We start from the raw sequence: 12381 nt of genomic DNA, 5'->3' as shown, positions 1-12381 counted from the left end.
AGGTACCAAAGTCTTTTGCCTAGATAATCCTAGAGGGAAACAAAGTTTGACTGAAGTGTTTTGCTGTGTGGTAAATATTACTCTCTCCAGAGAACATGATTATAACTTCTCTGCAACCTGGAAAATGTACTCCCTGCCCCGTCTGCCCCGCCCCCACCACCCACTAGGCGGGAATAAAGCAAACTGTCTGGGAAACGGCTTAAATGCAGGCACAAAGTAGGTTCTCAGAAGTGGCTATGAGTTGAACCTGTTTTTATTTGGATCTAAAAATCTCCCAGTTCAGTCTGTTCAGTTATTGAAGGATTGCTATTGTGTTTGCAAAGCATCCCTGACTTTTACATCTTCTTATTGGTTCTTCTTTGGGTATCAAATCCTCACATTTGAAGGAATGTATTTTTTTAAATAAAGCAGGGCACAGCAGCCCTCAGTAGAAAGGAAAATGGTCTTCCAACTGCCTCTAAGCCATTTCCGTGAGAATATCTTGACCCATAAGTGGCTCCCGAATTTCCATATAGGAGAGGCTAGTTGGTAGGATGTTTGAAGCTGTGTTTACATATGATCAGAAAAATGTCACTTGTCCATATCAAAGGAGAGGAAGTTATGGAAGTCCTAAACCTATTAATACGTCCTTTAGCACTGCCCAAAGCCAGACTTCAAATTAAGGACATTAAAAATGGAGCTCGCTGGGAGCGGTGGCTTACATCCATAAACCCAGCACTCTGGGAGGCCAAGGTGAGTGGATCACGAGGTCAGGAGTTCGAAACCAGCCTGACCAACATGGTGAAACCCCCATATCTATGAAAAACACAAAAAATTAGCTGGGCATGGTGCCGCTAGCCTGTAATCCCAGTTACTCGGGAGGCTGAGGCAGAAGAATCACTTCAACCCGGGAGGCAGATGTTGCAGTGAGCTGAGATTATGCCATTGCACTCCAGCCTGGGCGACAGAGCGAGACTGTCTCAGAAAAAAAAAAAATGGAGCTCATATTTTTCTCCTAAAAATCAGCTCCTTGGCCCCCCTTCCCAACATCTTCCCCTATTTAAGGCAGTATTTTCCTCATCAGGTTAGAAACATCTTTGTTCTCCTACTTAGCTTTCTCCTTCCCAATACCCACTTAATCATCAAATTCTATCATTTTTTTCTCCTTTATAATGTCTTGGAAATTCTCCTCCATTCTTTTTTTTTTTTTTTTTTGAAAAGGAGTTTCGCTCTTGTTACCCAGGCTGGAGTGCAATGGCGCGATCTCGGCTCACCGAAACCTCCGCCTCCCGCGTTCAGGCAATTCTCCTGCCCCAGCCTCCTGAGTCGCTGGGATTACAGGCACGTACCACCATGCCCAGCTAATTTTTTTTTGTATTTTTAGTAGAGACGGAGTTTCACCATGTTGACCAGGATGGTCTTGATCTCTTGACCTCGTGATCCACCCACCTCGGCCTCCCACAGTGCTGGGATTACAGGCTTGAGCCACCGTGCCCGGCCTCCTCCATTCTTTATATTCCAGCAAAATTAGAAACAGGTGATGATCCAGCTCTCTAGTCTGGATGAGGAGATTACAAACACACCACTCACAAGTGAAAAAAATTTTATAGGAATTATAAGAATGCCAAAACAGGCCAGGTGTGGTGGCTCACGCCTATAATCCCAGCACTTTGGGAGGTGGAAGTGGGCGTATCACAAGGTCAGGTGTTCGAGACCAGCCTGGCCAATATGGTGAAACCTGTTTCTACCAAAAATACAAAAATTAGCCAGGCATGGTGGCAGGCGACTGTTGTCCCAGCTACCGGGGAGGCTGAGGCAGGAGAATTTCTTGAACCTGGGAGGCAGAGGTTGCAGTGAGCTGAGATTGTGCCACTGCACTCCAACCTGAGCAACACAGCCAGAATCCGTCTCAAAAACAAAAACAATGCAAAATAACAGCTTCGAACAAGGCTTGTATACACATCTCCAGGTGATGGCTGGCACTGCATTTGTCCTGTAGCAATCTAGAGCAGTGAGGGTCTTTCTGCTGTTCAGGAGCTGTGGTGAGGCCTTTCGGGTCCAGCTTAAGCCATTCTGATTCCAGCTACCACCCCATCTTACATCGGGAAGCGGTTCCCTTCTAGATCAACTCATCTCCACCCACAGCACAGTGCTTATGGATTCGGTCTAAACTAGTTAGCACAATTTATCAAGAGTATTCCACCGTAATTTTAAAATGTGATGTTTATATTTTACCTCCACCTGGACAGAAGCTCATTCTTTTGTATTCTTACTGCCCCTCCCCCTCCCCCTTCCCATAGCAACCAGCACAGGATTCCGCCGTGTGTAGTCTATAAATAAATGTTAAATCATAGAGCCTTAGAATTTTGGAGTCAGACGGAGATCTTCAGCGTTGCATTTGTCCAGTCCTTTATAGATGGGGAAACAGGTCTAGGGAGATTAGGTGACTTGCTCAAAGCCACACAGCTGGCTATTGACAAGGCAAGGAGCAGAGCCAAGGTTTCTCCCGCCTGAAGTCTGTACCCTAAATTGTTCTTAGATAATCAATGACAGAGACACCTGAGTTTTACACAATCTCTCCTGGGGCTGATGGTGATAGGAGAAACTGGCTTTCCTGAAACATGTAAAAAGATTCCGTCCACGCCCCTAGCAGACCTTCAGGAGGACTAACTCCTCAGCTCGGCGTCCAGCAGAGTCCCAAGTTCCGCCCGCACTTGTTTATGCCTCTGTCCTCCGAAAGGACAGAGCACCCGAGGGCCCCAAGCGCAGGGGCTTCCCTCTGGCCCCTCCCCCGTCGCCGAGCTGTCACACAGCAGCCGCGCGGCCCGCCCCCACGTGGACTAGGCTCGGAGGATCAAAGTCTGTTTGCAGCCCAGCCCCCGCAGGTGTGCTGGAGTATGCGAGGGTCCGCAGCGCTAGAGCCGGGACTCCGCCACGCCCGAGGGGACCGGGCCCGCCCCTCCTCCTCCCCCTCCCCCTCCCGCTGCACGCGGCCCGCGCCCCCAAGACGCCAGCCGCTGCACCCGGCCACTGCCCCCCGGCCCACGCCCGACTACGGGAGAGAATGGCCCCGCCCCCATCTGCTGGCGCCGCAACCCCGCCCCCTTTCCGCCTCTCCTAGGCTCCATCCAATAGCGAGCGTGGCTGGGCGGGACGCCGACGCTGTCGTGAGGGGACTCTGACCAATGAGGAATCGAGCCGGGCTTGATGGGCGGGGCATCAGGGCCTTGTCACGCTCGGGTCCGTGTGAAAACGGGGGTTCCGAGTGCAAAGCAAAGTTTTTTTGTAAACCGTCTGCAAAGGCGGGGGGGCGAAGAAGGCGCCCGAGACCGGGCCGAGTGCAGTGGCCGCCGCCTCTCTAGCTCCTCAGCCATCCGCTCCTCAGTCAAGCGGCCGCGGAGGAGACCAGCAAGGAGAGTCCTCAGATGCTCGAAGCTTTCTCGGCGCGAAGCTGCCAGTTGTCCTCGCCCGCCCCCCTCCTGCTCCTGCTTCTGCTTCTGCTTCAGCTCCGGCTCTTGGTACCCCGGCTCCGGGAGTCCAGCTCCCCGCCGCCGCCGTCGCCCGGGTGTGGGTGTGAGGGCTGCTGGGGCTGAGCCGGGCCTTGGCGCCGGCTCTGAGGACCGACGCCTGAGGAGCTGCGCGGAGCGGCGCCGCCGGCTGGCGGAGGACTCCCACAGGCGCGGGGCTCGGCGGCTTGACCCGGGCTCGGCCCCGTGCGGCCGCGGGGGCACCTCAGCGGTTTCCCGAGCGGCCCGACTCGGGCGCTCCTCGGTGTCGCGGTCGCCGACCCTCCGCGGCCGGCCAGCCCCTCCGCCGCATCAGTCTCCCGGCCGGGCTCGGCGGGCCCCGCAGCCGCAGCCATGGGGTGCTGGGGTCGGAACCGGGGCCGGCTGCTGTGCATGCTGGCGCTGACCTTCATGTTCATGGTGCTGGAGGTGGTGGTGAGCCGGGTGACCTCGTCCCTGGCGATGCTCTCCGACTCCTTCCACATGCTGTCGGACGTGCTGGCGCTGGTGGTGGCGCTGGTGGCCGAGCGCTTCGCCCGGCGGACCCACGCCACCCAGAAGAACACGTTCGGCTGGATCCGGGCCGAGGTGATGGGGGCTCTGGTGAACGCCATCTTCCTGACCGGCCTCTGTTTCGCCATCCTGCTGGAGGCCATCGAGCGCTTCATCGAGCCGCACGAGATGCAGCAGCCGCTGGTGGTCCTCGGGGTCGGCGTGGCCGGGCTGCTGGTCAACGTGCTGGGGCTCTGTCTCTTCCACCATCACAGCGGCTTCAGCCAGGACTCCGGCCACGGCCACTCGCACGGAGGGCACGGCCACGGCCACAGCCTCCCCAAGGGGCCCCGCAGTAAGAGCGGCCGCCCCGGGAGCAGCGACATCAACGTGGTCCCGGGCGAGCAGGGGCCTGACCAGGAGGAGACCAACACTCTTGTGGCCAATACCAGCAACTCCAACGGGCTTAAACTGGACCCCGCAGGTAAGCCGGGAAAGCCGCCGCCGCAGGTGGTTGGGTTTGGGGAGCCTAGAGCCTCGTCTGGCCTTTGGCGGGGTGACCCGCACGCCCCCTGCTGCCCGAGCCGGCCTGCGCCGCGCCGCCCCTGCCCGCTCCCTCCCAGTCTTGCACACGCCCCGCCGCTCCAGGAAATCATAACCCCCTCAGCCGGGCGCAAGGAGTTGGGGACGCGTCTGGCATATTTGTAGGTGGAGACTATGGGTCTGACACTAGGAAAAGGGTCAAGAGGTGACCATCATCCTGCTGCAGTCCACACCCGCACAGGCTGCACCAACTTTGCTGGAGACTTGTCTTGTTATGGTTATAGCAGGATCAGAAATGCTTCCCAAATCAGTTCCTTGGTCCTCTTGGGAAACGGAGAGAATCCCTAATTCGTCTCCAGTTGTTGGGTGTTGGAAACCTTGCTATGCCAAAGTATTTCTTATGCCCATTGAACACGTTTCATATATGCATTCAGAGCATGTAAACCCAGCTTAAAGGTTTCTTTTATGAACAGCAGTGTGTATGCTTCAGCTAATTGATCCCTAATCCTGGAAATCATAAATTTAGGACCTGTCTGGGCATGTTTAACATTTTCCTAGGACTTTTCATAATCGTACTGTACTAAAAGTGATGATAATTTATTCATCTTATGAATAAATTATGAATGCTTTTCATATTTAACATTAAGTGCTCTTGAAGGAAATTTGGAAAATAAGTGTTGAAAGAAGGTAGATAGAAATGACTCAACCAATGTCCTACTACCGAAGCTCAATGGTGCTTAACAATTTGGTCTCATTTCCTTCACTTAGATTTAGTTACTTTGTGTCATTATAAATTATTATGCTACATAATTTTCCTTTTCGAGAGCAGAATGTCAAGTTAGTGAAATTCAAGTTGTATGTTGGAAAAGTTTAATACGTAATTGGTTTTCCTCTCACTCCACTCAGGCAAGGTGTTATTCCAAAGAAAATTAAGTTACTTTGGTGTGTAATTTCTTGATAAGATCAATACTTTTGATTTAAAAGTTAGTAGGGCATGTAGTCATCATTTAGTTCCAACTTTTCTAATAATCTCTGTGATTATTGATTTATATTGTTGATTTGTCAATTTTTAAAGTCCCTCTACCAAGAAACTTTTATATTCATGATAACAGTTTAAAAGTTAAAATTGGTTTTATTCTCAAGCAATTGGCCTCAGTGACAAAGAGTGACTAGAGAGTGCCCGAGTGTCATATCAGGTATTCTGTATTAGCAGACTTATTCCTAGCTGCGTTTAATTTTGGTGTTAGCGTTCAATTTTATGTTTTCCTTTGTATATGCCCAGAAGTATAGCAGAATGTTTGCAGGACTCCACCCCCATAGAAAAGATACACTATTTTGGAGAAGGGGAGGAAGGAGAGTGGTTAGGAGAGTAAAGAAGCAATATCACAATGACTTAATTTAGCCTTGGCCATTATGTCCTGGCTCGTTCCCAGAATGTCAATTTATGTTAAATTGCTCTGAGCACATTTTTTTAATTGTACTTTGTGAAAAAATTTTCACCTTCATCAGCACTTAAAAAGAATTAGATGAGGATGTTTATATAAACACTTAAAGTGTATTTGATGTAAAATTTTTATTTCTTCGTAGACCCAGAAAAACCCATAAGTGGTGATACAGTGGAAGTACAAGTGAATGGAAATCTTATCAGAGAACCCGACCATATGGAACTGGAAGAAGATAGGGCTGGACAACTTAACATGCGTGGAGTTTTTCTGCATGTCCTTGGAGATGCCTTGGGTTCAGTGATTGTAGTAGTAAATGCCTTAGTCTTTTACTTTTCTTGGAAAGGTTGTTCTGAAGGGGATTTTTGTGTGAACCCATGTTTCCCTGACCCCTGCAAAGCATTTGTAAAAATAATTAATAGTACTCATGCATCAGTTTATGAGGCTGGTCCTTGCTGGGTACTATATTTAGATCCAACTCTTTGTATTGTAATGGTTTGTATACTTCTTTACACAACCTATCCATTACTTAAGGAATCTGCTCTTATTCTTCTACAAACTGTTCCTAAACAAATTGATATCAGAAATTTGATAAAAGAACTTCGAAATGTTGAAGGAGTTGAGGAAGTTCATGAATTACATGTTTGGCAACTTGCTGGAAGCAGAATCATTGCCACTGCTCACATAAAATGTGAAGATCCAACATCATACATGCAGGTGGCTAAAACCATTAAAGACGTTTTTCATGATCACGGAATTCACGCTACTACCATTCAGCCTGAATTTGCTAGTGTAGGCTCTAAATCAGGTGTACGCCCATGTGAACTTGCCTGCAGAACTCAGTGTGCTTTGAAGCAATGTTGTGGGACACTGCCACAAGCCCATTCTGGAAAGGATGCGGAAAAGACCCCAACAGTTAGCATTTCTTGTTTAGAACTTAGTAACAATCTAGAGAAGAAGCCCAGGAGGACTAAAGTTGAAAACAGCCCTTCTGTCATGATAGAGATTAAAAACACGCCGGACAAACAACCTGAATCATCTTTGTGAGTCTTGAAAAAGATGTGATATTTGACTTTTGCTTTAAACTGCAAGAGGAAAAAGACTCCACTGAAATTCTAAGTTTGCCAAGTAGTATAATTGAAGTCCTTGTCTGGTCACACAGTTTAATTCTATTTTTGTAAGAACATAATGGGACTGCATAACAGAGTTCTATATTACAACTTTGTGATTATTAGTACAGAGTACAGCTATGCTGTGACTGTTTTGGAAAGCCAGTTTTAACACTATGTTACATTTTTGTTTTAAGTATATAAACCTTATATAACATGACATTTGATTTCTGGATTTCCCATGATAAAAATTAGGGGGATAAATAAAATTGTTACTGGAATTTCTCTGCTTTTCTTTTCCCCCACTGTTACACTTTATTAGAATTTATAGTTGATAGAATTTTAAAATCATCAACAGTTTCCTTTGACATTTTAGGTAATATTGCCCTTTGAGATCATTACATAGTATAATGGCAACATATTTTAAGAGTGACTCATGGCTATTAGTAGGAAATAAGATCAGTTACTATCTTGCATTCTATATTGCTATTAACCACTAAGATAATTAACAAATTGAACTATAGTTTACAGACAATAGGGCAAATGGGGTAGTAACAGCAGGGAAGAAAGTTTACCAAACTAAATATTTAGGTTATTGTATGTTAATATTCAGACTACATTTCTAAATTATTTTGAGAATTTCAGCTTTTTATTCTACCAAAGTTAATCTAAAAGATAGACATGTTCACCAGCATTACTTTCTTTGTAAGATTGGTATAAAAACATTGAGCTGCAAGTTTACTCACAAAATATGTAAGTATTTTTAAAGATGTTGACACCTAATAATTACATGCTAAATGCAAGCTATTAATGTAATCTTTTAAACTGGATGTTTGAAAAAAAATTTCCAGTCATTTCACGATGACCAATTGTGAATGGGTTTAAATGGAGCTTTTCGAGCCCAACCAGCAATGCTTGTGTTTTCTAAGAGCCACTGACTTGAGAGAAAAGAAAACCAGAAGGTTAATGCAGTTTGGATATTAAATTCTTAGAAAGCAAAATTAATAATTAAAATTAATTAAGATTCCGTAAGTCATCCTGTCTTCACATATTCAGTTCTTCCAATAGTGGCTTATTTTGCAAGATGCCACAATATCTACACAGAAAATTGTTTGTAGCTATTTCATTATTGCTATAGATTTCAAATCAAACACAATTAGAGTGTTTAAGTTCTATTTTTCTTGATAGAGGCGTATGCCTTGTGATGAAATTTTTGTCCTTGAAAGGATGAATATTAGTGTCAGTTATGTATAAATCTATTTTTCTAGAAACAAGGTATTCTGACTAATTTTTATAGCTGACTACTTTTGGGATGGCTACGTTTTGGGATTTAAAATAGTTCATTGTTTAATGGGTTGTAACAGGAAAGTGTTAGGATTTGACAGTTACTTTTTAAAGGGATGATCTTTTGTGGTGTGTGTTTTTCCTAGTATAAGCCTATTGCTGGCAATGGGCCTATTTAAGAACAGCTGATTTTTTTCCAATGAAAATATGGTAATTTTAGGAACACAGTTTGTAAGTTCACATTTACTCTAAGGGGCCAAAACCATAATCTGCCAGTTTGCAATACATCTTGATCTTTTAATACTCTTATCTGATATTGTAATTCAGTTTCTAAACTGAGAGTTACCATAAATTTTGCAAAAACTTTTTTTTTAACATGAAATTGAGGGATCTCATCTGGGTGAACAAGAGAGAAAGCTATGAATTGTACTGTATTATGTACATTCCTGATTACGGAACATTTGATTCAGATAACTGATAAAATATATTACATTCAATGAGGTTTTCTTTACAAATGCTGTACTTGAGGTCTATGTCTTAAAGATGGTATAACACTTAAGTACAAAACATCAACTGGATGAGGATTTTTAAAAATGGTGTGTAAGCATGGGACAAGGGCTATGTTTGTTTTTCAAAAGTGCTTTGAAGATAACAGCCTTTAGGTTTTAGTTATTTCACTTCATAATTTTTAAGTAGCTTATATATAACGGTGGTACCATAGGATTTTCTTTTTTCAAATGACTGTCTGCAAAATCAGTGGGCACTGACTCACCTTTTGAGTTTTAGCAGAGAATTATTTATTTCTTTACAATGCACTTTCTAACCCATTTTAGCTATATTAGCATTATCTTTAAAAAAAAAAAAAAAAACATGCTTTTGTATTTAAATATTGTAGGATTTAAGTGTCTTTCCCAAAATAGCTTATTCCTTTCTGAAAGAAAATAAGGGAAATACTCTGAATTATTAGGAGACTTAAACCCAATATTTAAATATGCTATTTTATAACACTGCATCAGTTTTAGGAGTTGCATCTCTCCTGCTGGCTCTTTTATATTTGAGCAAGATCAGTGTAGAATATGTGTTTAGAAACTTATCTGTTGTCTCAGTTTAGTAAAGAGGTGCTGCATGTGCCTGAATTAAAACCAAGAAATTTTTCCAAGCCAAATGCAGCCTTAGTGATGAGAGATTTAATTCTCCATTGTCACCTTTTAGCTTTTATGATTGCTTAGTTTTTTTTTGAAGGATATCTGCATTGTAAAACTATAGGCCAGAATCTAAAAAACAGAATCCTCAAAAACTTTGCTGTATGTGTTTTAATATTTTAGAAAACAGTATGTTGAATAACTAAGGTATGTAATTTGAATAGGAAAAATTTCCATCAAGTACACCTTGGAAAATCACAGTAGGTAGAAGGCGTTAACATGTTTGTGTCTTATTAATATCCTTAGTTAAATTTGAATTTTTGACAGTTTTGAGGAAAAAGACCTATGGAACCTAATGTGAAGTATTTTGTATGTTAACTGGTGTTGAGTTGAAGATTTTTACTGTGTATAAGCAGATAACATTTTAATGATAAAAATGTCATTAACCTGCTGTCTTAAGATGTTCACACAAATATGGAGAGTAATTCTACAATATAAAAATATTTATTTTAATACTGAGTTTCAGTTAAGTCATAAACAGTGTTAAAACTCTTGGGAAGGTGTAGGGATTTTTTGTTGTTTTTTAAAATTGAAACTGTGTCATACAGTGTTTCATGTCTCTGAAATTGGGATTATAATAGCACTATTTTGATGTAGCTCTACCGATATGTGGTAATGCTATTTTGTTCTTACTGACAAGCTCTGGAATATTTAGCAGTCATTTTCACTGGCACAAGAGCCTTTTGTATGTTATTCAATTTAAACTTTTAAACCAAAAATTTTATCGACCAGTGTCTTTGGCAAAAAGATGCTGGAGGGAATGTAACATACAATTAATATGTGGTTATATATATATATATATATATAAAAGACACAAATTGCCATCTTATGGTTCTGCCTTGAAACAGCACAATGAAGTGTATCAGTATATTCTGTGATTACGAAACTTCCATGTTGTGTTTGTTGTTTTGTGTCTGCTGTTGCCTGTCCTTTGGGCCAGATGTGGCGCAGTTAAATGCAGTTATCATCTCATTAAATACAGATGCAGATAAAATATCTTTAGTGCTGCAACATTTTACCTAACTTTTCGTATGTTTTAATGACTGTGTGTTATTTTCCAAAGCTGTTCCTACCTCACCATGAGGCTTTATGGATTGTTATGTATTATAAATGTTCTATATGAGACAGACTACTGTGTTTCTTCTCATTTATTGAAAGTTAAGTAGAAAAATAAACTAATTTTACTATCTGTTTCATTTGTGCATATGGCCTCCCCTCCTATACTAGGCTTAGTTACATAGAGAGTTGGATTTCAGATATTGAAAGAAATTGCAGTTTAACACAAATGTTGCAAGTGTACAGAGTGACTAGGTTACAAGACTAGTGTGGAAGAAAATGTGGGCAAAAATTGCAATACAAATTGAAAGGGTAACACAAAGGCTCACTGATATGAAATACTCAGTGGTTTTGACTTATTATAAGCATTAAGCTTATAGATGATACAGTTGTGGTTAACCTGCTGCTTTTCGCACTTGCTATTGTTTATTTATAAGCATAGTTACTAATAAGGATTAAATATTTCACACCTGTAAATCATCTAAAATTCTTAACCCAATAATAGTACATTATTGTGGTTCTGTGAGCCGCAGGACTATCACAAATGTAATCTCATAAGATTTGTTAAAGAACTTGTATTTTGAGCTGTGAGACAACAGTTGAAAAAAATCAATTGGCAATAAATGGCAGTAGATAAAGGAACTGATCTATATGCAGTAGATATTCCAAAGAGGAGGCTAAAAAAAAAATGTAAAGGATTATGTAGGTTAAAGTGGAAAGGAATAGGGTTTGAGAGGCAAGGGAGCAGGAATAGTGGTACAAAGAGTTGGGGACCTGGGTGAGGTGGCTCATGCCTATAATCCCAGCACATTGGAAGGCTGAGGTGGGCCAGATCCACTTGAGCTCAGGAGCTCGAGATCAGCCTGGGCAACATGGTGAAACCAGGTCCCTACAAAAACAAAAAAAATACAAAAATTGGCCAGTGCCAGACAGTGGCTTACGCCTGTAATCCCAGCACTTTGGGAGGCTGAGGCAGGAGGATCACTTGAGGTCAGGAGTTTGAGAACAGTCTGCCCAACATGGGGAAACCCTGTCATTACTAAAAATACAAAAATTAGCCAGGTTTGGTGATGCACACCTGTAGTCCCAGCTAATCAGGAGGCTGAGATGAGAGGATCACTAGAGGGGGATGGAGTTTGCAGTGAATCGAGATAGCACCACTGCACTCCAGACTGGGTGACAGCTCGACCCAGTCTCAAAAAAAAAAAAAAAAAAAAAAAAAAAAAAAAAAAGTTAAGGGGTTGAGAGGTATAAGGAGATTGTAAAGGTTAAAAGCGCCATGACAACCAGTTTAAATTTGGTTTCATAGGAAAAGAGGAGACTCAATAATTTCACTATCAGTAATTTCTGAGTAGATAAGTGAGAAAGTGGGAAAGGTAAATGGGTAAATGTAGGCAGAGTGAGACAGGAAGACAGTTTTCCAGATAATGCTAAAAGTCAAATGCACATGTCACATGTACATGAACTACATTTCAATTTATTCCACACATTCTTTTTATATTTTAACATTTCTGAAATCAGAATGCATAGCTACAATCAATGGTATCTTCCAATTGCTATTGGCTAACCTTTTTTCTTATCTCAATGTGTCTATTCAGGGTTCAGAAAAGAGTTATCTTCCTAGGCAATATGGTCTTTCAAAAGGCTATCTGACAAGAGTCCCTGAAATTTCATGTACTATGCATTGCACATTTAGATGAAAGCTGTTCCTTTTGAATTGGATAAAAATAATTTTTAAAAAAAGTCAAGTAACATTGCTTTTAAATAA

The 12381-nt window shown here is 42.6% G+C and overlaps 1 protein-coding gene across 1 annotated transcript; it reads left to right on the top strand.

The window, feature by feature from the left end:
* The first annotated feature begins 3234 nt into the window (after window positions 1-3234).
* Window positions 3235-10749, top strand: SLC30A1 (solute carrier family 30 member 1). Its single transcript, XM_032289155.1, has 2 exons — window positions 3235-4461; window positions 6108-10749. The coding sequence occupies exons 1-2, from the start codon at window positions 3840-3842 to the stop codon at window positions 7007-7009; spliced, it is 1524 nt and encodes a 507-aa protein (XP_032145046.1). The 5' UTR covers window positions 3235-3839; the 3' UTR covers window positions 7010-10749.
* The last annotated feature ends 1632 nt before the right edge of the window (window positions 10750-12381 follow it).

The sequence above is a fragment of the Sapajus apella genome, unplaced genomic scaffold (genome assembly GCF_009761245.1).
Source record: "Sapajus apella isolate SASKATOON/1434 unplaced genomic scaffold, GSC_monkey_1.0 scaffold22, whole genome shotgun sequence".
NCBI lineage: Eukaryota > Metazoa > Chordata > Mammalia > Primates > Cebidae > Sapajus > Sapajus apella.
This window is presented reverse-complemented; position numbering and strand designations above follow the sequence as displayed.

Bases quoted from the DNA above. Each gene is read 5' to 3' on its own strand.
- SLC30A1 (XM_032289155.1), top strand. From the start codon at position 3,840: ATGGGGTGCTGGGGTCGGAACCGGGGCCGGCTGCTGTGCATGCTGGCG. The intron at 4,462-6,107 runs GTAAGCCGGGAA...ATTTCTTCGTAG, and splicing joins GCTTAAACTGGACCCCGCAG to ACCCAGAAAAACCCATAAGT.